The 24043-nt window shown below is 41.9% G+C and overlaps 1 protein-coding gene across 2 annotated transcripts in view; it reads right to left on the reverse strand.

The window, feature by feature from the left end:
* The window catches only part of RSPO2 (R-spondin 2), a 176227-nt gene that overhangs the window by 36922 nt on the left and 115262 nt on the right, over positions 1-24043 (reverse strand). The window contains exons 1-4 of one of the 2 annotated variants that reach the window (XM_077271071.1): positions 19960-20047; positions 17866-18054; positions 7982-8125; positions 7579-7767 (exon numbers count right to left, since the gene is read on the reverse strand). In XM_077271071.1, coding sequence (XP_077127186.1) covers positions 7579-7767; positions 7982-8125; positions 17866-17947 — 415 coding nt within the window. In that variant the 5' untranslated portion in view covers positions 17948-18054; positions 19960-20047. Of the gene's footprint in view, positions 1-7578; positions 7768-7981; positions 8126-17865; positions 18055-19959; positions 20048-24043 lie in introns of those variants that run through there. The other variant, XM_077271070.1, reaches the window with a different exon arrangement.

Consider the following 24043-nt stretch of genomic DNA (forward strand, 5'->3'; position numbering starts at 1 on the left):
TGATACCCCATATGTGGGGGTTAACCACTGTTTTGGCACATGGCAGAGCTCGGAAGGGAAGGAGCGTCATTTGACTTTCAAACTAATATTGGCTGGAATTGAGATCGGACGCCATGTCGTGTTTGGCGAGCCAATGATATTCCTAAACAGTAGAAACCCCCAAAAGTGACCCCATTTTGGAAACTAGACCCCCTAAGGAACTTATATAGATGTATAGTGAGCACTTTGATCCTCTAAGTGCTTCACCAAAGTTTATAACGTAGAGCCGTAAAAATAAAAAATCCTTTTTTTTTTTTTTTTTTTTTTTCACAAGAATGATCATTTCACCACCAATTTGTTATTTTCCCAAGGGTAACAAAAATTGTTGTCCATTACACCGATACCCCATATGTGGGGGTAAATCTCTGTTTGGGAGCACAGCAAAGCTCGGAAGGGAAGGTGCACGTTTGACTTTTTCAATGCAGAATTGGCTGGAATTGACATCGGATGGCATGTCGCATTTGGAGAGCCCCTGATGTGCCTAAACAGTGGAAAACCCCCACAATTCTAACTGAAACCCTAACCCCAACACACCCAAACTCTAACTTTAGCACAAACCCTAACATTAGCCCCAACCCTAACGGGAAAATGGAAAGAAATACTTTTTTTAATTTTATTATTTTTCCCTAACTAAGTGGGTGATAAAGGGGGGTTTGATTTACTATTTATAGCAGGTTTTTATGTTTGGCAGCTTTCACATGCTAAGACGCTTTTTATTGCAAAAAATAGTTATTGCATCACCACATTTTGAGAGCTATAATTTTTCCATATTTTGGCCCACAGAGTCATGTGAGATCTCGATTAGTACCATTTTTTTGGCACATTCCATTTTTTGATGGCTTTTTATTATGATTTTTGGGAGGCAGAATGAACAAAAACAGCAATTCATGAATTTGTTTTGGGGGGGCGTTTATACCGTTCCACGTGTGGTAAAATTGATAAAGCAGTTTTATTTTTCGGGTCAGTATGATTACAGTGATACCTCATTTATATCTTTTTTATGTTTTGGCGCTTTTATACAATAAAAATTATTTTATATAAAAAAAATTATTTTTGCATCGCTTTATTATAAGGGCTATAACTTTTTAAAATTTTTCCCTGATGCTGTATGGCAGCTAATTTTTTGTAGGACAAAATGACGTTTTCAACGGTACCATGATTATTTATATCCGTATTTTTTGTTGCGTGTTATTCCACTTTTTGTTTGGTGGTATGATGATAAAGCATTGTTGTTTTGCATCGTTTTTTATTTTTTTATTCTTTACGGTGTTCACTGAAGGGGTTAGTTAGTGGGACAGTTTTATAGGTCGGGCCATTACGGACGCAGTGATACTAAATGTGTACTTTTATTGTTTTTTATTTACATAAAGAAATGTATTTATTGGAACAATATTTTTCCTGTATTTAGGAATTTTTAAAAGATATATTTTTACAGAGTTTTTTTTTTTTTACATTGTCCCAGGGTGGGACATCACTGCATAAAGTCAGATTGCATATTTGACACTTTGCACAGCACTGTGTCAGATCAGCTGACAGGCAGTGAAAAAGGCTTACTGGTGCCTGCTCTCAGCAGGCACTGAGAAGCCATCTCCCTGCAGGACCCGGAAAGACCCCGCGGCCATCTTGGATCCGGGGGTCTGCAGGCATCGCATTGTTCTGAGGGAAGCACGCAAGGAGCCCCCTCCTTGGGCAATGCTTCTCTTTGCCACCGGAATGCTGCGATCTATTTGATCGCAGAACTCCAGGGGTTAAAGTGCCGGGAGTGGTCCATGACTGCTCCCGGCACTTAGTGCCGGGTGTCCCCTGTGAGACTCAGCTGACACCCAGCAGCGATCGGCTGTGCTCACCCTATGAGTGCGGCTGATCGCCTATGACGTACTATTCCATCCATGGGAATTAAGTCACAGGTCACATGGACGAAATAGTACGTCGGTTGGCAGAGAGGGGTCAAACCAGCATTTATTTCAGCTCATCATGGCTTGCCATTTAATCAGCGAGGCAGGATACTTCCATCACCCTTTGCACAACTGAGGATCCTTGACTCGTGCAAAATTTTCACACATTGGTGGTCGGGGTGCAGGCAATTTCCGAAAAAGCAAGCTGGTCAAATTTAACGTATTTACGGACATGATAAACACAGACAGGTATTTATATATGTAGATTGTTAATACAAAAAATTGGTTTGATAAGTAGAGGCGAAAAATATGTCTTAGCAAAATATAGTATTGCTGTTATAAAACCCCCTTAAACACAACACTGGGGGGTGATAACGTCAGTCTGACTTTTGATTGTAAGTATCACTTAGGCTACGTTCACATTTGCGTTGTGCGCCGCAGCGTCGGCGACGCAACGCACAACGCAAATGTGAACGCATGCACAACGCAGCGTTTTGTGACGCATGCGTCCTTTTTTTGCTTGATTTTGGACGCACAAAAAATGCATTAACGCAAATATACACACACATACATACATGCATAACATCCCCTTGAGAAAGCATCTATACAAAAAGCAAAACGTACTTTGGGGTTTCTTTGGGTCCTGTCCGATACTGCTAACCCTCCAACTTATATACTGGTAAGCGCTATTTATCTATATCTATTTATACTACTCTTGGATTATTGTGTTACAATTACTGCTACTATTGATCTTATTAAATAAGCGCTCTCTGTTTATTGATGGCGGGTGCACAGCATTGATGATTAGTGATGAGCGAACATACTCGTTACTCGAAATTTCCTGAGCATGCTCGGGTGCCCTGCGAGTATTTTTAGTGCTCGAAGATTTAGTTTTCCTCACCTCAGCTGAATGATTTACATCTCTTAGCCAGCTTGATTACATGTGGGGATTCCCTAGCAACCAGGCAACCCCCACATGTACTTATGCTGGCTAACAGATGTAAATCATTCAGCTGCGGCGAAGAAAACTAAATCTCCGAGCACTAAAAATACTCTGAGGGCACCCGAGCATGCTCAGGAAATCTCGAGTAACGAGTATATTCGCTCATCACTGTTGGTGATCCTTTAGCATTATCCTTGGGCACTTTACTGTTTTTATGGTCTATATTTATTATTTACTTATTAAAGTATCTTTTTAGCTATATACTCCTTGCTTCTCCTTATTTCATTCTTATTATGGAGTTGGTATCTTTTCTGGTTTGGGGTTCTGTTTGCACAATTTAGTGCTTTCCACTAAAAACAGTCATGGTTCGTGATCTAGATTATAATATATTATATTTATAATCTCAATCGCACTTTAAATCCCTAAACCCCATACACATTTTCTGGTCATTACGTTAAAGGCATAAAATACATGTTAAGCTAGGTTTGGGTTTTTCCAATTTAAAATATATGGTACCTTAATTTATCCCAGAATTCTAAGCAACAACGTGATGAGAACACTTGGACAAAAAACAGGTGAAAAGGAATAAAAGAAATCTGCAGTGGTTTGGCCAGCAAGCACAGAAAATGGATCTGGTGATAAAGACAAGTCTGCTGATGGGAGACTAAGCCCAGGAACGTGATTGTGCGATTACAAAGTCAATACTGCAACTATATCTGTATACGAAGATATGGAATGAATATTTGAGAAAACTTTTGAGACAGTCATTTTGCTTCGAGAGAGAAATTATCATCATCTTCTTTCATATCTTATTGAGTTATTTGAAACCTGCCTTAAAAAGTAACCCAACAGCTGATACATATGCCTGATCCATGAGCAGCATATGTTGCAGACACTGGCTGCATGATTTCAGCCACGTATGTTTGACTCTGAAACGCTGCAGTATTTTTGAGAAAAACATACTTTAAAACCTGCAAAGGACAGAGTCGCACAGGAGATTAGTCATACTGGTGGGTTCTCAGAGGCTTCATTGCAGCCATTGCCCTGAAGGGACAGACTTCTTCCTGCGTGCATGTATACTGCAATGCATGGCAGTGTTTTAGTGAGGCCTTCAGCAAAGTATGGCATTGGCTCGGTGATGCTCTGGAGCTTCTTTACTTCTTCCAGAACTGGAAACCAGTAGCGTGTGAAGGGCCAAGAGAAATCAGGAAATCCTAGCTGGAAACACCACGTCTTCTGTGAGGAAGTTGGCGCTTTCGAATTATTGGAACGTTCATTATAGTGATTTCAAGCATACGTCAAGATCTTCCAGGATTTTTTTTTTTTTTAAACAGTCTCAGAAGATTCGAGTACCCATCAGTTACCTGTCTTGAAACCCGTAGAAAATGTCTGGTGTGATCTGAAGAAGGCAGTTTCTGAAGATTAGCAGCAAACTGGAAGCCATTGTCCATGAGGAATGGATAAGATTGATTAGGTGCACTGCCAGAAATGAAACATGTTTGCAGAAGGTTGAAACAGCTAAAGGGACTTTATCTAGTACTAAAGCTGATCATGAATCGATTGAAAAAATTATGAGACTGCAGTATTCCTTCATGGCATTTTTTGTTGAATTTGGAGAAAAAAAAAAAAATCACTTGTTTTACATTAGTTGCATTGAGGTATATAACTTGTTTTTTTGATGATCAGTTTATTGCAAAAAGTATGTACATTTTGCTATGGGGCTGAACAATTTTTATAGCAACTATAATACTATATATTCCATTGGGAGTTGAAATATAAGCAAATTATCAAAAATTGGATTCCAAAGAGACTTGAAGTACATCAACATGACAACCTCACGACAGTGTAAACTGGCCCTCCAGTGGTATTCATGCGAGTGGGCTGCCCTCTCCACGTCGCAGCCAGCTACAGGAAATTTTGTTTTGCTGGTGGGTGTGTGCGCCCGTGTGTGTGACATTGTACCTGGATCTGCTGCTTCCATAGCCGTCCCAGATGCAGTTACCTTTACAATCAATAAGACAGACCAGTCCTTAAAAACAATGTCCATTTTATATACGACCAAACTGGTGGTCAACAGGGAATGACAGTTTATACATTCTCCTTTTCCATCTTCCACACAATACACCGGCTCCATTCCCAAGAGTTACCATTTGTATTTTGCTTCTGGCAACAGATATCGCAGGGGGCATAGGGAAAAGTTGGAATAGCTTGCGCTTTCTTAGGGGGTAGGGTCATACGGGTCCATGTGTATTGCTATGACCCTAGTCCATGGAGTCATTAGCTAGGTCAGTCCCAGAGGCCTCTCGTTGAGACAATGCTCCCTGTTTTGTACTCTCAGCAGGGCGACACCTTTTCCTAAGGTCCCCTTTTTCTGCTGGACCGAACATTTCCGGACTGCAAACATTTACTTTCTACAGGATACCCAATTGCCTTTGACATCCTGCTGCTTCTGTAACTAGCTTCCTTCCATGTGGAGCCTTGTAGTTCCCCAAATGATGAACTGTCCTCTTATCACCGCCTCTCTAACACAGCCTACTCAACACTAATTGTTTCCTATAGCTCTATAGCCTTCCCACTGGTTCCCGTATAGGGCTGCCCTCCTACACTCCCTGGGGACGGCCTTGCAGTTAACCCTACAGGAACCTGACACAGATCGGCCATAGGGAAAAATACTTCTTTATAACAGAAATAGTCACACAAAATAACCTTCAACATCTTGCCTCAACGTCTTCTTTTTTTGGTGGAAGGGATGACAGGATTCATAGTCCACCTTTTTATAGTAGTCAGGGTTACTCTAACTTGTTTAGCGACAGTCGCATCAAGAACACAAAAGCCCAGGAAACCACCAAAATTACTTATAATCCAGATTCTGAATAAATTATATAGACAAGTCATGGAACTGGTACTATTATTAAAGAGAACCTGTCACCCCCCCAGGCGCTTGTAACTAAAAGAGCCACATTGTGCAGCACTGATGCTGCTTTCTGACAAGGTGGATCTTCTAGTTCGGGTCCCTGGCACTGCTGAAAGAATCGTTTTTGAAATTTGTCACTCATACCTCGAAATCGCCAGTGAGGCAGGTCTTTCCCCTTAATAAAGACGCCTCCCAGCGTCACTCATGGCCTCTGCACGCCAGGCGCCGCCTCCTCTTCCTTTATTAGCATTCCTCGCACCTGCTCTAAATTCGAAGGGCAGCGCATCTGCGCATGCCCGAAAAAAAAAAAAAAAAAAAACAGCTCAGGCGCCGGGAAAATTAATGAAGGAAGAGGAGGCGGCGCCCGGCGTGCAGAAGCCAGGAGTGACAGCTGGGAGGCGTCTGGATTAGGGGGGAAAGACCTGCCTGCCTGGCGATTTCGAGGTATAAGGGACAAATTTGATAAACGATTCTTTCAGCAGTGCCAGGGACCCGAACTAAAAGAGCCACCTTGTCAGAATGCAGCATCAGTGCTGCACAAAGTGGCTCTTTTAGTTACAAACGCCTGGGGGGGGGGGTGACAGGTTCCCTTTAATATATGCAAGACAGCAGGGCTTTATCTCCTTAAAATTCTATAACATACATTTATGGCATATACACTCACTGGCCACTTTATTAGGTACACCTGTCCAACTTCTTGTTAACACTTAATTTCTAATCAGCCAATCACATGGCGGCAACTCAGTGCATTTAGGCATGTAGACATGGTCAAGACAATCTCCTGCAGTTCAAACCGAGCATCAGTATGGGGAAGAAAGGTGATTTGAGTGCCTTTGAACGTGGCATGGTTGTTGGTGCCAGAAGGGCTGGTCTGAGTATTTCAGAAACTGCTGATCTACTGGGATTTTCACGCACAACCATCTCTAGGGTTTACAGAGAATGGTCCGAAAAAGAAAAAAAATCCAGTGAGCGGCAGTTCTGTGGGCGGAAATGCCTTGTTGATGCCAGAGGTCAGAGGAGAATGGGCAGACTGGTTCGAGCTGATAGAAAGGCAACAGTGACTCAAATCGCCACCCGTTACAACCAAGGTAGGCCTAAGAGCATCTCTGAACGCACAGTGCATCGAACTTTGAGGCAGATGGGCTACAGCAGCAGAAGACCACACCGGGTACCACTCCTTTCAGCTAAGAACAGGAAACTGAGGCTACAATTTGTACAAGCTCATCGAAATTGGACAGTAGAAGATTGGAAAAACGTTGCTTGGTCTGATGAGTCTCGATTTCTGCTGCGACATTTGGATGGTAGGGTCAGAATTTGGCGTAAACAACATGAAAGCATGGATCCATCCTGCCTTGTATGGAGCATCTTTGGGATGTGCAGCCGACAAATCTGCGGCAACTGTGTGATGCCATCATGTCAATATGGACCAAAATCTCTGAGGAATGCTTCCAGCACCTTGTTGAATCTATGCCACGAAGAATTGAGGCAGTTCTGAAGGCAAAAGGGGTCCAACCTGTTACTAGCATGGTGTACCTAATAAAGTGGCCGGTGAGTGTATATATATATTATACACACACACACACAAGTCCCCAACTTCAATGTAGGTGTGGGTCTTAAAGATTTTCCTACATAACCTTTGAATTTGCCATAAAAAGGTCTGGAATGGGAAAACTCACATCGCCAGAAACTGAAAAGGAGTAGAGAACAGGGAATGGCCAAAATAAAAATAAAAAAAATAAAAAACACTGTAAATGGGAAATTGATTTTTGACTACCGAGATATCTTACCTCCAGGGCAGTGTCTTAATGCCATTTTACATCTTCTAGATTCAGCAATGGTTGGACATGGGATTGTATCTTTTGCTGGTTTCTTTACAATTTGTCGAGTCCTTGTCTCCAGACCCCATTTATATCCACACGTTCTATTATTCCTACTGCATGTTCCCCATTCGCTCCATGGTCCCACCTCACATCCATCTGAAGGGAATGGAGATAAAAGAGAAATGTTGGGTCAGCGCTTATTTAGTTAAGACTACCAAAAATGGCCTGCAAGAAAATACAGTCCAAACCAAAACGCTGATGAACATTGACATGAATGGACACTACATACAGTAGTTCCCAAACCAAGGTTGGAATAAAGACGTTGGGTGTAGACATCAGTAATCCTTAAAGAGGAGAAGGCGTTGCTCACCTACACACTCCATAGTGTCATCCAAAGCTGCAAATCCCTCAGGACATTCTTCAAAACAACGTCCTTTGTGAGAGTAAAATCCTGGTTTGCACTTAGTGCAAAAATCTCTACTAAAGCAAGAGTCACAATTTTCGATTCTGCACCCTGAAATAGAAATTTAACAATTAGCATTTTCTCTTTTTGTATATTACAAGCTGCTCTTTTACAGAGCTGTTTACTTAAAACTTATAAAAAAAAATTCAGTATCTTCTGTGCATACCTTACTGGACGTTACACACAAATTTCCAGGATACCCTGGACTTCCATCATCATGGGCACCTACATGACCTCTTTTTGCATTACCCCAAAGTTGGGGATTACATTAATGTTTTGAGTATGGTTCAGTGCTGCAGGATGTTCAACTTATTCTGTGAGCTATTGAGCTGTCAAAATTATGAATTTTTTGCATTGATCTATGCTTCGTTATGGTGTGTGTTCCTTTAAGAAGTAGGATTCAGCACTTAACACCCCATAGAGTTCACAGTTTCAGGAGGTTAATTAGTTATTTTCTAGAATGAAGGGAGGAGCAAGTCACAAAAGTTATAGCCACAGGCTATTAAGCAGGAAGCAGCTGGTGTGTAAGGCTATGTGCACACGGTGCGGAATGGTGTGCGGATTTTTCCGCAATGTTTTTGCAAAATCCACAGGTAAACCGCACTGTGGATTACACGCGGATTTGCTGCGGTTTTTGTGCAGTTTTTGTGCAGATTCCACCTGCAGTTTTACACCTGCGGATTCCTATTGAGGAGCAGGTGTAAACCGCTGTGAAATCGCATGTGCTCGCTCCACTTTTCAGGAACCACATTGGACCGATTTGGGTGTGAGCCCTTAGTCTGTGGGTTTGTTGTATTTTTCTTTCTGAGCATAATATATAAAAAGAACAGAAAAAAAAGTGGTCTTAAAAATGTAAAAAAAATAAATAAAATCGTCCTCATAGCTATCCTAATGTATGGGGGAGGGGAAAGGAGCAATCGTCTGAACAGCAGAAGAACGTTCTACCTGAAGGAACAATGGGCACACACACGTTATAAATCAGGTACATTATGAGGAATATGTGGTTCATTTCTGAAACACTATATCCAGCATCAATGCAAACTATCAGCAGACATTCGGAGTTACAGCGCCGTGCATTTGGAACTCATTTCATACGGCACAATACTTGCTCCTTTGGTCAACTGCATAAATCATTCTGGTTTCATTGTGTCTGAGAAATACAGAACTTCTGAAATAACCATTTGTGAACTCCCTGAGGCTTTTTCCAACTTTATAAATTTCGAGGATTTTTTTTTAGAATACATATATAAAAATACAAAGCAGTCAAGGTCAACGAGGAAACCTATGGGCAACGTCTATGTATGAGAAGCTGTAAATGAGTCTTTGTTCTTCAGTCTTGTACTATACTAGTATTTCACGTCATGCATGATGCCCTCCAGAGAGGTGAAACCACTATAGGCTTTCTTTCCGACAATACCTTAAAGGAATAAATGAATTTGTAAGGACATAAAGCAGACTACTTGACAATAAGACTGACTAGCCAGGAATCTGGCACAGCAAAACCACATGAAATTTTATTGTCAATTACCCCATCAATTCACTTGTAAAACGTGGCAAAAATTTTGTAAAAACTGCGCACCCACAACCTACATTGAAAAACTACGGTAATGAATTGTAAAACCACCAATTATATTCTGTTTGTTATGTGAAAACAACATGAAATATAAGCAAACGTGCTCTGATAAGATGGTTATCACCTGAGCATTGCGGATAACGAGTGTGTTCAGCATGCTCGAAAAATATGTTCCCCGCGACTGCACGTCTCGCGGCTGTGAGGCAATCCTGCATGTGAGACAAAGCCGCGGGGACTTGAATATATTTTTCGAGCACGCCGAAGACACGGTTAGCACCCAAGCCCCTTATCTGTGCACATATGCTCATCATCAATAAGCATCTAAAATCCACAGCAAATCTGCTAATGTGTGAACATGCCCTTCACTGCATCAACAAATTCTGCAAAACCGGAATATGGGCATTTTTTTATTTTAGATTTTTCTGTAGACCCGTGAGATGTCACACTGGAATTCACAGCAGATTTCACAGAAAGAATCAAAAAAGGTGCAGATTTTAAAAATCTACATTGGAGTTCAATTTCCACGCAGATGGTTCCAATAAATATGTATTGGAGATTTTCTGTGACCTTATCTACTTAATTGGGATCTTACAATGCTGCTGAATTTCTGCAAAGGTTTTTTTGGTCAATTTTGGCCTTAAACGGGTAAAAAAAATCAAAAAACAACAACAACTGGTAAAATAGAAGCTTGAAAAACCTCAATCAAATAGTCTGAAAAACAGACCACACATTGATGGCACCCGAATGCAGTCAGATTTTTTTTTTTCAAGGATTAATAGACTTGCATTGGAGAGGTTAATCAGAGACTCAGAACAATAAAATCGGAAAAATCTCCATGCCTTTGTGCAGCCCACTAGTTCCTAGGAAAAAAGGATAAACTGTACACTTAACTACTTCATAGACTAAGCGTGCATACGTTAAAAAACACGGATAGCACTTGTATGATAAAAACATCTGACTGAGCCCCAGGTGTGATGACTGCTTGGGTTTCAGTGGTTCCATTCAGTGGAGTCTGATCTTAAGGCTATATTCACAGGGAGTTTTTAATAGTTCAAAAATAAGTTTTTCAAGCAAAAACTTTCAGGATTTTTTTTTTCACTAGGGAGTTTTTGGAAGTTTTTTTCCTGAAAAGTTTAAGTTTTGCCCCTGAAGCATTTTTTGCAGCCTTTTGGTATGACAGCATCTAATATGGAGAGTAGTCAAGCTCTGTTTCAAAGAAGTCATGCGCACTTTTTTCCCTACAAGGCATTTTGAAAAAACCTCTTCAGGGGAAAACAAAAAACTCAAATACTCCTCGTATAAAAACAGAGCAAAGTGGATTTCATCTCTCGTAGAAATGAAAAGGAAGAGTTTTCTGTACATTTTTTACAAGTTTTTTAAATAGTATTTTGGAGTGGATATGCACAAAAAAAAAAAAAAAATCCTCAAATCCTCCCCAAGTAAACCTAGTCTAAGGGTATGTTTCCACGTTCAGTTTTGCTTCAGGCTTTGGTCAGGATTTTATGCAGGTAAAATCCTGACCAAAACTGCACCTGAGGTCACTGACAGGTCACCTGCGGTGTACCTGCGTGTTTTGCTCATAGTAGCAACATGCTGCGTTTCGAAAAAACGCACCACGCATGCGTTTTTGCGGCAAAAACGCATACGTTTTTTAACGCATAGTGGAGTCTGGATTTCATGAAATCCCACCCACTATGCTGTAACATCTGGACGCTGCGTTTTTGACGCTGCGGAAAAACGCAGCGTCAAAAACGCAGCGTTTCCTGAACGTGGAAACATACCCTTAGAATACAGTCTCATGAGGCAAGTCCACAGCTGATAAGTAAAGGCCGGAGCAGAGCCGACCCCCTTCCTTACATTACGTGGGCGGATGCCGGCATGACAATGGGTTGGTGTAGGTGGGGCATCAGTTAGGGGGGTGGTACTTTTTGGGGGTCATTTATATGGCCAGGTTATGGGTGGGGCCCCCTCAGTTCCCCCTCACTGGGGTCAAGTTTGGTCCCACCCACCCTTTATGGTTCTTTGGTATATTTTTGGTGATTTTAAGGGATTTTTTGGGGTCATGTTGGCTCTTGGCGGTAGGGAGGGTCCTTGAAGTTGGTTACCAATTGTTCTGGGGGATCCATTGGGATATGGATTCCTCAATTTGGAATTAATATGGTTCTGGATCTGGTGAATTGTGGAGGGGAGTTACGGCAAGTGATTGTTGGATCCCCAGGAAGTTCAAGTGAACATTGGAAGCCTTGTGGTTATGGTGCTCCCGAGCTAGTGGGGTAATGGCTGAGAGTAATTGATGGTATATTTTATGGTCGCTTTTTATGGTTGTTAATCACCAGATTTTGGGAGCTTCAAGAACCCCTCCCAGCGGGTTATTGTTATTTATTATATGATGTTTTATTATTGTCTGTTTGGATAATTATGGCCACAGCAGCCTTTATTAAAACAAAGAAGTTTGGTGTCACCGTTTTATTTTTAAGGGTTGGTAAATAAGGGGAGGTTTAGTTAAGAGGTATAATTTTGTTATCCCCACAGGTAGAACTTTGACAATACCAGTGTAATGGTTTCCAAAATTGGAGTGGTAAATCCACACATTTTGACTCTTGCACTTTATAGAGTCAAAGACACTGACATCCACAAAATGGACATGCTGTGGATTTCAAACTCATAGGGCTGATAAACTTATACACTTCTAAATATACAGTATTCTTCTGAGCATATACATGCAATTTCTTCAAATCTCATGCACAAGGCTGATCGTGAAAATTAAGATTTTCCTCTCCAAAAACTTGCAATACTTTACGTTATGTGGCAATGTCCCAAATGGTGAATTGGATGCCGAAATGTTTGATTTTGAATAGGGTGGATCCAGATGAATGAGAAGGTGCAGAACTTTCTGCAACAAATTTCACAGCACATACCATATTTTTTGGTTTAGAAGATGCAATTTAATTCCCCAAAATTTGGGGGGGAAAATGGGGGTGTGTCTTATAATGCTGATATACCTTCCTGGCCGCAGGCTGGGATGAGGGGGTGTTTGGATGTGCGGTGTGGTGCACTGCTGCGTGGGCTCTGCCGACATCTTGTGAAACCACAGAGCCCCCGCAGTGACATGGTTTCCTATACGGTGGACAGGACTCCGGGAAAATGGCTGCCGTCCTGGGGCGGTGCATGCGCAGATGGAGATCTCGGCACCAAGATCTCTGGAGATGAGATCTCAGCGCTGCGGCCTGCAGCAACGCTCCACTCTTTCTTCCTCCAGCGGTGACCTTGGGACCCTCACGCCCTGCTTCACCGCAGCCACCACCCCAAGTAAGCAATAAGACGCATGGATTATAAGAAGCACTACCATTTTGCTAAAAAAAAAATTCCTAATTTTCTCCTCTAAATTTGGGGTGCGTCTTATCCACAAAAGTACGGTAATCAATGTGTGAAAATACCCCAACATGCGCAGAATACCCTAAAATTAGAAAATCATGGCTTCCTTCCTGGAACGTCCGCCCCCTCAAAGAAAAACACACCCCCACACAGCCCTGATAAAACTCAGCTAATCTACTAATGCAAGAATCTGTCAGCAAGTTTTTGCTATGTAATCTGAAGGCAGCATGAGGTAGGGGTTGAGACACTGATTTTAGGGATGTGTGTCACTTATTAAGCTATGTGTTGTTCAATACAATGTGTTTTTTTCAGCAGGATATTATCACTGCCTGGACTACAGCTCCTGCTAGTCCTGCTCTGACCACACCCCCTCCTCTGATAAGCAGTTCACTGTCCATAGACAATGTACACAGAAAGCTGTCATGTAGGCGGGGTCAACTTTCTGCTATGTGCTACATCTAAAACCTCAGATTACCGAGTGCAGCATTGGCGACAGTGATAGATCGGTCTATTCAGGGTCTCTTTTCCTCCATTATGCTGCTCTCAGATGAGGAAGCAAAAACCTGGTGACAGATTCCATTTGAAGAAAAATGGAAGTTTACATGCATTTAATCACTGGTATTTTTAGTATAGCAACTTTTTTTTCCCATCACAGCGGACTAGTTTGTAACATTTCTTCTAATCCTAAGAACACTCAGGTTTACATGTAGCAACTTTGACACAAATAATCAGCAACAATTTGTTCAAAGGTTGAATGACAGTAAAAAAAATTAGACATTTTACAAGCAAATTACATAAATGATGTGTTACTGCACAACGGCGGGATTAGTAAACTATGCTAAACTTGCAGTCACATCAAAGAGGATTGCTAAAGATGACTGAAACAAAGTGACATCAAGAGGTTTCTTTCTGACTGGGAAATCTAGGAACACCCGAACCTACTAATACTTTCTGAACCACTAGGAGAATAAAGCAATATTTGGAACATAGAAGTTGGATTTCATTTACATTACATGTCCAACCCATTGGATGGAAGAGAAAAACATGGCACACACACACACAGTGAGGCAGTGAGGGGGATCATATGTGAGGGTCTATGTATATCCCCCAGGATGCGCACAGAAGAGTATTGAGGTGGCTGGAGTGCATTGCAGTCACAGGCATAGCTGTGATTGCAGTGAAAAATAAAAGTAAGTGTGGACCTGGTCAAGTTATTTGGACAAGGCAATGTTTAGGAAAACCTGTTAAGGGCTTTTATTTTTGGAGTGAACTACAGGATGTTAGTCAGGCGGTTCACTCTCTCCAGCCGGGCCTTAGGGTATGTGCACACGTCAGGATTTCTTGCAGAAAGTTCCTGACAAAAAAAACGGACATTTCTGCCAGAAATCCGCATTTTTCCCAATGCATAGAATAGCGGGAAAAACGCGAAAAATCCACAAAATTAATGAACATGTTCATTTTTTTACTGCGATGTGTTTTTTTCGCGGAAAAAAACGCATCATGTGCACAAAAATTGCGGAATGCATTCTAAATGATAGGATGCATATGTATGCCTTTTTTATGCGTTTTTATCGTTTTTACAAGTGGCCCATGGCCACAGATTTCATTTAAAAACACTGGGTGTGTCAGTCTTGGCTTGCAAACTGCAGTGCAGGTGGCTCTGCAACATCCGGCTTATGTGTGAAGTAACACAGCCAAGCAAAGACAAAATGCCCGTCACCCCTCAGCATGACATGGTGGTGCAGTCGCCCATGAGAACCAGTCTCAGATATGGACTGTCTTGATGTCCCGGAGGATACCATTTGTAAGTTACTTTCAACATTAAAGACACTTTACTTTGAACTTTCCTGTGGTCCCTATCTATCCGTTGCACACACACACACACACGTATGGGCACTGCCAACAAAACAATAAAAAATAGGGAACTACAAGCTGCCACCACCAATCATTTACACAGACAGATTGGACACACGTTACAGATTGTATATGGCTTTAGGAGTGTGGTTTACAGAGCTATTCAATTTTATGTATTTCATCCAGAAAGGTAGGCAGTGATATATATATATATGAAACATGGCATGGATAGCATCATCCATCAGAACAATATTAAGTTGGAGGGGTTAGCATGGAGTTATGGTGATTTGACTTAAGGAATCATGCTTGTCCCTTTGCTACGACGTCAAAATATATCTCCCCTGAATATTGAATCGATGCAAATCTCAATTCATCAGAGATCACTGGCTCCAAATAGTCTGGGGACTTTTGCTTTTTTTTTAACAAAATAATGTTACCCTGTAGTACGTAGCTAACAGTACATGTAAGTAACATTAGGGTACTTGGTTATCAGCTCATTTTGGGGTTTTTTCTAGGGTTTTGCCTGTGCAATAGTCAGCGTTAACGTGTTCTTACACACTGCACGTACACCAACTTGTGCTTCAGCTTATTTCTTTGTCTCAAAACTTAAAAGTAGTGGATTCCACTTATAGCAAAAACTTAATACACGTACGCTCACAACAATGCAATACATTTGTATGGTTTGTATTGGAAATTTTTTTTTTTTTATGGATAACATTGATTGTGGAAAGTTATTCTTGACCACATCAAACATCACACAAATATGACACTTATTATGCTTTATGGATTCTGAAGCTTTCTTTATAGAGCCCCCTCTTGTCTCATGGGAGCAGCATAAAGTCATAAGTGTTTTGTCTGATAAGCATCAAACCATAAGAGCAGCACAGTGACGTCTTCAAGATATTGTAATGGAAAGGGAGAGACACAGTTGGTACTCTGAATGAAGTCTGTAAATCACATGAAAAATTTATTTCTGGGAAAGATTCCTTACAATATATTGGTTCTTTATGTTCTAGGATTTATTAAAGGCAGGTTTTAATGAAAGGGCCTTAAGGAAGGAGCGAAAGATCAAAACCATTTACTAATTTATGGACTATTTAACAAATTGTCTTTATATTCTTTCATTGACCAAGTGTGGGCAAGTTGTCCTCATAATTCCTACAAGGCATGAAGTTCTCATCAACGCACTGTACCGGTTGATAAATACTCTTGCATGTCACATTTTCAGGATATACCCTGAGACTTTAGTTATTATTCATCAAACTTGGTGGAGCTGCTATCCAACTCTGGGATCCCAGGGAGTTTAATGGAGCTGCATTGCGGTTCCCTGCATAATGGAAATGTCACTGTTCAGGAAAAAGCCTAAGGCAGTTCTGTCAGTTGCACCCGACATTAATCAGCAATAGTGATGAGCGAGTGTACTCGGTGCTCGGGTTTTTCCGAGCACGCTCGGGTGATCTCCGAGTATTTATGACTGCTTGGAGATTTAGTTTTCATCGCGGCAGCTGAATGATTTACAGCTACTAGCCAGGCTGAGTACATGTGGGGATTCCCTAGCAACCAGGCAACCCCGACATGTACTCAGCCTGGCTAGTAGCTGTAAATCATTCAGCTGCCGCGATGAAAACTAAATCTCCAAGCAGTCATAAATACTCGGAGATCACCCGAGCGTGCTCGGAAAAACCCGAGCAACGAGTACACTCGCTCATCACTAATCAGCAAGTGACGACATATCCCAGCTATATGTAATCATAATGTGAAAAACCCTTGTAGTTAAATTCCACCTACATTTATTACTATATAGTCATTATATTACCGTAACCATATTGTATAGAGCTATAATACCTCAGCACAGTACAATGTTTCTGGGTATTGCAGCTTAGCTTTCAATGAAATTAATAGGAGATGAGCTGCAGTACCCAAGAACGGCCACTACACAGTGTAAAGAGCAGTGCTGGTTCTATTTACAGCTGCTGCAAACATCTGATCAGTGGGGATATCAGGTGTCAAAATAAGTTATCAGCTTTAGATTCACAAGAGTCATGGAAAAACCCTATATAAGTCTTCAATAATCACTTACTAGAGACTAATCATCTGTCATTTATCTGTCAATTGATTCCCAGTTACTGCAGATGCCATAAAGTATAGACACAGACTACAGTGCAGACAATACCCAAAGACGGCAGTATGGTCACCCATTTTATTTTTTTTAAATAAATAAAAAGGATCTTCCAATCTTCATGGATGGATGTTTTCAAACAGCGCTTGTAAAAAAATACCAAACAAAACCAAGCACTTATGCAATTTACTTCTTATTCAAATTTTCAGCTATTCTAGAGATATTAACACTTTTGTTTACAGATTGTTGCCAAAGAGACTGATAATTGCTGCTGTCTAGCCTGTATGCACTGAGCTGAAGTTGGCCAAGGTTAAGGGATAAACAGCAAGCTACAGTAATCCTGGCAAGCTTTAAAACAGTGTTTACAGGCTCATTAGAAAAGAGCTTGTAAACCTTGCACATGTTGTGCTGTCTAGAACCAGTGGTCTGTCTCCAAGGCAACGAGCTGTAAACAAAAAAAACAAAAAAAAAAAAAAAGAGTTCTTAAGAGCAGATGAAAATAATAAGCAATAAATTGCAAAATTACTTATATATTTACAAGCACTACATAACAAAACCTATTTATGATCATAGGAATATCCCTTGAATTCAAACATTCCCATTTATCAGAACAGTAGAGCTTTATCTAATGGAAGCACAGGCCATGAGATAGATCATATTTTAGTATGAACTTATCAATCTTCAATCCAGAAGAAAGAAGACCATCAGTGGACGTCCATGTAACATGGCAAATGCAGTGGCTCAAGCAGTGCTGTGTGTGTGTGTGTGTGTGTGTGTGTGTGTGTGTGTGTGTGTGTGTGTGTGTGTGTGTGTGTGTGTGTGTGTGTGTGTTCAGAGAATACAAACGCGCAATAAATCAAAACGGCTTACTTGAACATCTGTTCATGTCAGGCGCTCTTAGTCCATAGTATCCAGGAGGACAGGAATGCAAACATTCTCCATACTGCCTCATCCCTTCTCTTCGCAGAAAGAAAAACAGTTTTGGTTGGCAGCGGATGCACCCGTTGTCTCTTGAGCACGACAGACAACCTTTGCATACTGGATTTGATCCATAACTGGCTGTAAAATAAAATGTACATAGTCAAGTTAGGAAAACCTGGAAGGGAGGACAAGGACAGCTGCATATGGACTATATATGGACTGTAGGAGTCAGAAAAGCAATAGAGCAATCATAAAACAATATCAATAAATTCAATGCTCTTAGCTTGTGACTATTTTTGACAATCCATTGTCAGGATTTATCTCCTCATTCTAACTGTACTGCACTTTACAGTAGGGGCGGCTTAGGAACATAAGGGACAGCCGCCAACGAGCGAGGGCGCCATACCATTTAACATTAGGGTGCCATCCTTCGCTAACAGGTAGGGGCTCCTGTAGGGAGCAATAGGGTGTGATATACTGCACTTATCTCCTGGTGAAGGGATCAGTGTGTTTATTGGAATACAATCCTGTCAATAGATAATGTGTATTGGATTTACACCCACTAATATTTGATGTTAATTAGTGATGAGAGAGTACTCGTTGCTCGGGTTTTCCCGAGCATGCTCGGGTGGTCTCCGAGTATTTATGACTGCTCGGGGATTTTGTTTTCCACGCAGCAGCTGGATGATTTGCGACTGTTAGTTTGAATACATGTGGGGATTCCCTAGCAACCAGGCAACCCCCACATGTACTCAGGCTGGCTAGTAGCTGTAAATCATTCAGCTGAGGTGATGAAAACTAAATCTCCGAACACTAACAAATACTCGGAGGTCACCAGAGCGTGCTCCGGAAACCCAAGCAACTAGTCCACTCGCTCATCACTAATGTTAATGAAATTTTACAAAGATTTTTCTCACAAAAAATATCACAAAACAGCTAATTAAATATAGAGAAGTTCGCTCCAACCTGCCCACCCCACCTCTCTCACATACTCTATGGGGAAAGAGTTTGGTCCTAGTCCTGACAAGCTCCCCCATAGGTAGATTTCTAAAACTGTTTGCATGTGTTTGTAAAGTGTTTGACTGCGGGAACGCGCACCAATTCGGAGAACGGGGCCATCTCCAGCTGCCCCATAGAGAGTTAATGTTGCAGAGGTGCACATGATTGACCTCTACTCCATAAAGATGGGACTCTTCAGAGCTCTATTATCAGGATCGGTTGGTCGTCCCCAGCAGACCAAAGCATTCAGAAAGGTATCATATCCGAGGCAACACCAGATCACTAGAGTGGGTCGATATGGATTCACACAACCTAGTCCATTGGCCACATCCAGCAGTAATCTGTGGCAGCTGGATGTGAGTTGGGAGAATAGTCTTACTTGACAACAGCCATTCTTCTTTTGATTAGGTGGCCTGAAGTGACGTCACATGAGCGACATGCCACAATGATGATGTCATGTCAGGCTGGTTAATCAAAAGAGGAGCCGCGCATGTAGCCAGGCAAGAGTCGGTTCTGACAGCTCCCGTTCAGTGGCCACAGATTACAGACGTGGCTCATTAACCAAGTTGCGCGAATCGCTTAAGGCCCACCTTACCAATCACCCATCGATTCCGTCAATCATCACACACAGAAATGATCTTCACAATCTTCAAGGGAATACGCAAGGCAAAAAACGGTTAGAGGTGGATCATGACACATGGAAAAGAACACCAAAGTCAACAACTCTGCTCTAAAAAGAACACTATAGGCCAAATTTATGAAGTCGAAAAGGAAAAAAAAAAATTCTTCTTGACTCCATAAAGTTTTACAAATTGGTTGCTAAGGGATACGAGGACTTGTGTCTTTTCAGACAATTTTGATAATTGAGGCACAAATGTGCCAGATTTTGCCTGTACTGTTCCTTTAAAAAGGAGTTGCCCATTTGTAAAATGCTGCACACTAGCAGCAATGACAATAAAAATCACATTGGGTCTCTTAAAGTGATCTTTAAAAAAAAAAAAATGATTTCTCATAGCAACAAATCATAGTGAAGATTTCGTTTACAAAATTAAAGCAGGTCTGTGGTTGTCAAGGACGACAAGTCCAGTTTGTCTGCTATGCTATAGGGGAAACCGCATAGGCCTTGTTTATAAAAACGGTGCAACAGTAAAGATAGTTACGCTGTCCACAACAGCCAATCAGAGTACGGCTTTTATTTCATAAACTGCTCTGGTGAAATGTAAGTTGCACTGTGATTGGTTGCTCTGGACAACAAGACTAGTTTCCCTATATAACAGTTCTGATCAGGCCAAAGTGGTTTGCTCCGTGGCCTGTATCTGTATGGCACAATTTTTTCTGAATTACAAGAAATCTCCAAATAGCACACATGGTTGTAAAGTCTCATCATTAAAAAAAAAAAAAAATGAAGATGAAAACTCAGAAGAAAAAGTTCTATCAGTCAGGCATTGTGTGTCCCGCTGTTTATTTCCATGTAGCCTGTAGGGATTACAGGGCACTGCACAGTGTCAAGAGGCTACTAAAGGCCTTTGATGTGATGTGCTACTAGTGAGCTCACCCAGCCGATTGATAAATGACAGAGGCAATGATTTTTCTAAACTCCACAGAGGAGTGAAAAATAAATGAAATGGCAATCAATTGTAAGACATAACCAAGAAGCCCTCTTCTCCAATCATCGGTTTATATAAATCACCAAGCTGCAGTTCCAAAACACAGTGAACAGGGCTTCAAATGTTAATTATCACCCCCCTTACAGTTGTAGACCATGTTAAGAAATACATGACAACCTTCTTACAAAAACAGCGTCATGCTGGTCCGCAGGCTGTGTGTAGCAGGGCCGGACTGGCCATCTGGCAACTCTGGCAAATGCCAGAAGCGCCTGTCTGGTCATGGGCCACCTTGTCTGCTTCATTGACAGAATTGTTGTTCTCAAGACACCCATACTGATAAGAGTTGTGATGGAGCACACAGTCGCTGACTCCGTCACTTACCCCAATAGGCCACGGGTATCAGAATATTGGTCTTGTAGAAAATCTTCCTTTCCTCCATCCAGGATAATATTAGTGATATATCCCATTTGGTTCTTGGGGACGGGGACAACATGGGCCTGTGTGATTTCAAATGCCAGGACTGAATTTCAGCCACAGTCCGTACCTGGTGTGTAGTATTGCACTTCAGCCCTATTCACTGCAACCTTCAGGCAAGAAGAAAGCAACTGTACATTTCTAACCCTTCCAGGTTGCTACATTATTGGTATAAATTTGGAGAATGATCCATATACACATTCATGGTCATCACTACCAGTATAGCAATTGCTATGGGGCCCAATTGTGAACAGGTTACTTGGATGCAACAGCACAATGAGGAGACAGCGGGGCTTGAACACTATTCGACTAACACCGAAAGAAAATTCATCCATCCACTAGATCATGGGTAACAGTAGGAAGGTCAATACAGTATGTTCCGTCACTATGAGACCACAGCAATGAGACCAAACACAATATCTATAAAACGTTATACTACACACACAACGCTCTTATTATCTAGCAGTTAAACTATTAATGCCTTTATGTCTCAGCTTAACAGGCATGACTCCGTACTAGACCAGACCCAGTAAGCTCCTCTATACTATAGAGACTGCCTATGGGGGGCTGCATTATACTATATATAGTCTGCCTATGGGGAGGGTAGCATTATAATACAGTATATAGTCTGCCCATGAGGGTGCAGTATACTATATAGAGACTGCCTATGGGGGGTTGCATTATACTATATATAATCTGCCTATGGGGGGTGCAGTATACTATATATAGAGAGTGCCTATGGGGGGCTGCATTATACTATATATATTCTGCCTATGATGGGGGTGCAGTATACTATAGAGACTGCCTATGAGGGCTGCATTATGCTATATATAGTCTGCCTATGGGGAGGGTTGTTTTATACAGTACAGAGTCTGGGAATGGGGGGGTGCAGTATACTATATAGAGACTGCCTATGGGTGGCTGCATTATACAGTATAGAGTCTGCCTATGGGGAATGCATTATACAATATGGAGGTCTATGGGGAGTGCATTTTACTGTATTGAGGACTATATGGTGCATTATACTATTTGGAGGCTATCTAGGGGGGCCATCAAACAGTTTGGGAGATATTAAAGGGTCAGTAGATATCCATTGAGGGGGCATTATACTGTGTATAGGGGAGCTGTACAGGGGGGAGACTTGGGACATTATTAACTGTAAAGTGGGCACTTATTGTTGTAGAGGAACTTCGATTACTGTGACTGTCAAAGAGGCACACAGGGCAATATTACTTTCTAGGGGGCAAAATGTGGGCACTGTTTTCTAGGGAACTTGCACCCAGCATTGCTATATTCTAGAGGGTTGCTTTAGAATTTAGAGGGCACAGAGAACCACACAGTAGGTGCAGTAATAAGGACACATAAGGCAGCAGCGGCTCAGTATTTGGAGTATCAGCAGGATGAGGAGTTTGTGAACGTTGGGAATAGATTGTTATGGTGCTGAAAATATGAGACGTGAAATGTGTCTTTGTTATAATTTCTGCATCCGATTCGTGGCTGGAAGAAGTCATGTCGGTCTGGGCCAGATGGAAAAGACGGGAAAAGTGAACGATTCCATCAGAAAGAATGCCAGCGGTAAGTCATGATCTGTAACTGTGCTGTAATCTTTTATACATGTTCTGTAGGACTAGTATCTGCTAGTGATGAGTCAATAGCATTGTTTCTCGGGTCTCCCCGAGCACGCCCGGGTGGTCTCAGAGTATCTTGTAGTGCTCGAACATTTAGTTTTCCTCGCCTCAGCTGCATTATTTACGTCTGCTAGCCAGGCTGAATACATGTGAGGAATGCCTGTTTGTTAGGAAATTCCCACATGTATTCAGGCTGTCCAGCAGGTATTCAGGCTATCAAGCAGCATTAAATCATGGACCTGAGGCGACAATAACTAAATGTCTGAGCACTACAAAATACTTGGAGATCCCCCAAGCATGCTCGAGGAGACCTGAGCAACAATGCTATTCGCTCATCACTAGTATCTACCACTGACCATATGGCGGCAATACCAAAACTGTGGGATTAGTAATGGATAGGTGTCTTATTGACACCTCTCCATTACTAAGCCGGCTTAATGTCACCTTACAATAGCAAGGTGACATTAACCCCTTATTACCCCATATGCCAATGCCACAGGGCAGAGGGATGAACCGGGCAAAGCTCCAGAATTGGCGCATCTAATAGATGCTCCGTTTCTTGGCAGCTGCGGGCTGCTTTTTTTTTTTTTCTAAAGGCTGGGGGGGGGGCCCTAGGCCATGTTCCCTTACCAGCCTGAGAATAGCAGCCCACACCTGAGTTTTGCCGGATAATATAGGGGGACCCCACGTCGGTTTTTCTTTCATCCTTTCTCCCGCTGTTTTCGGCCAAACAGGGGAGAAGGGATGACAGCCGGCTTCAGCACCCCACGCAGGGGAACAGCATTTACAGCAGCGCTGTTTCTCCCGCGGCCGGCCGTGCGCACGGAGGAGAGTGCACACTGTTCTCCGTGTGTGGGACGTATTGCGGGACATGCTGCCGGTAGAAAAGGAACAAGTCTCCGTGTTTTGCACATGGACACACAGTCCATGAAAACCCGATGACATGTTGTCAGCGTCTCCGGTACGTGAGAATACGGTCGCTACACCTACCGGAGGCACTGACGTGTGAAACCGGCCTTAGGTTGCGTCACCCAGTTGTAATCAAAGTTACAGGGTAAGGCCGGGGGTCACAGTAGCGTGGAATACAGACGAGTGCCATGCGAGAAAACATCACATAGCACTCAGACCAGTATTAATCTATGGGGCAGCTCACATCACCTTTTTCTCTTGGGCATATTCTAGCATGCTGCGATTTTACACGTATACCGGTCGAGTCTTGCCAATGCAAGTCTATGAGTGCGAGAAAACATCGGACACCACACGGACCATATGAGTGCTGACCACGCACCAGTGTCCTTTGAAAATCTGGCAATTCATATATGGTGTACAGCAAAATCACATTGACAGGTTAGAATAGAATAGATATGTATTCTATCTATGTCAGTGACACACTAATTATATAATATATATATATATATA

Source organism: Ranitomeya variabilis, chromosome 6 (assembly GCF_051348905.1).
Source record: "Ranitomeya variabilis isolate aRanVar5 chromosome 6, aRanVar5.hap1, whole genome shotgun sequence".
NCBI classification, from domain to species: domain Eukaryota; kingdom Metazoa; phylum Chordata; class Amphibia; order Anura; family Dendrobatidae; genus Ranitomeya; species Ranitomeya variabilis.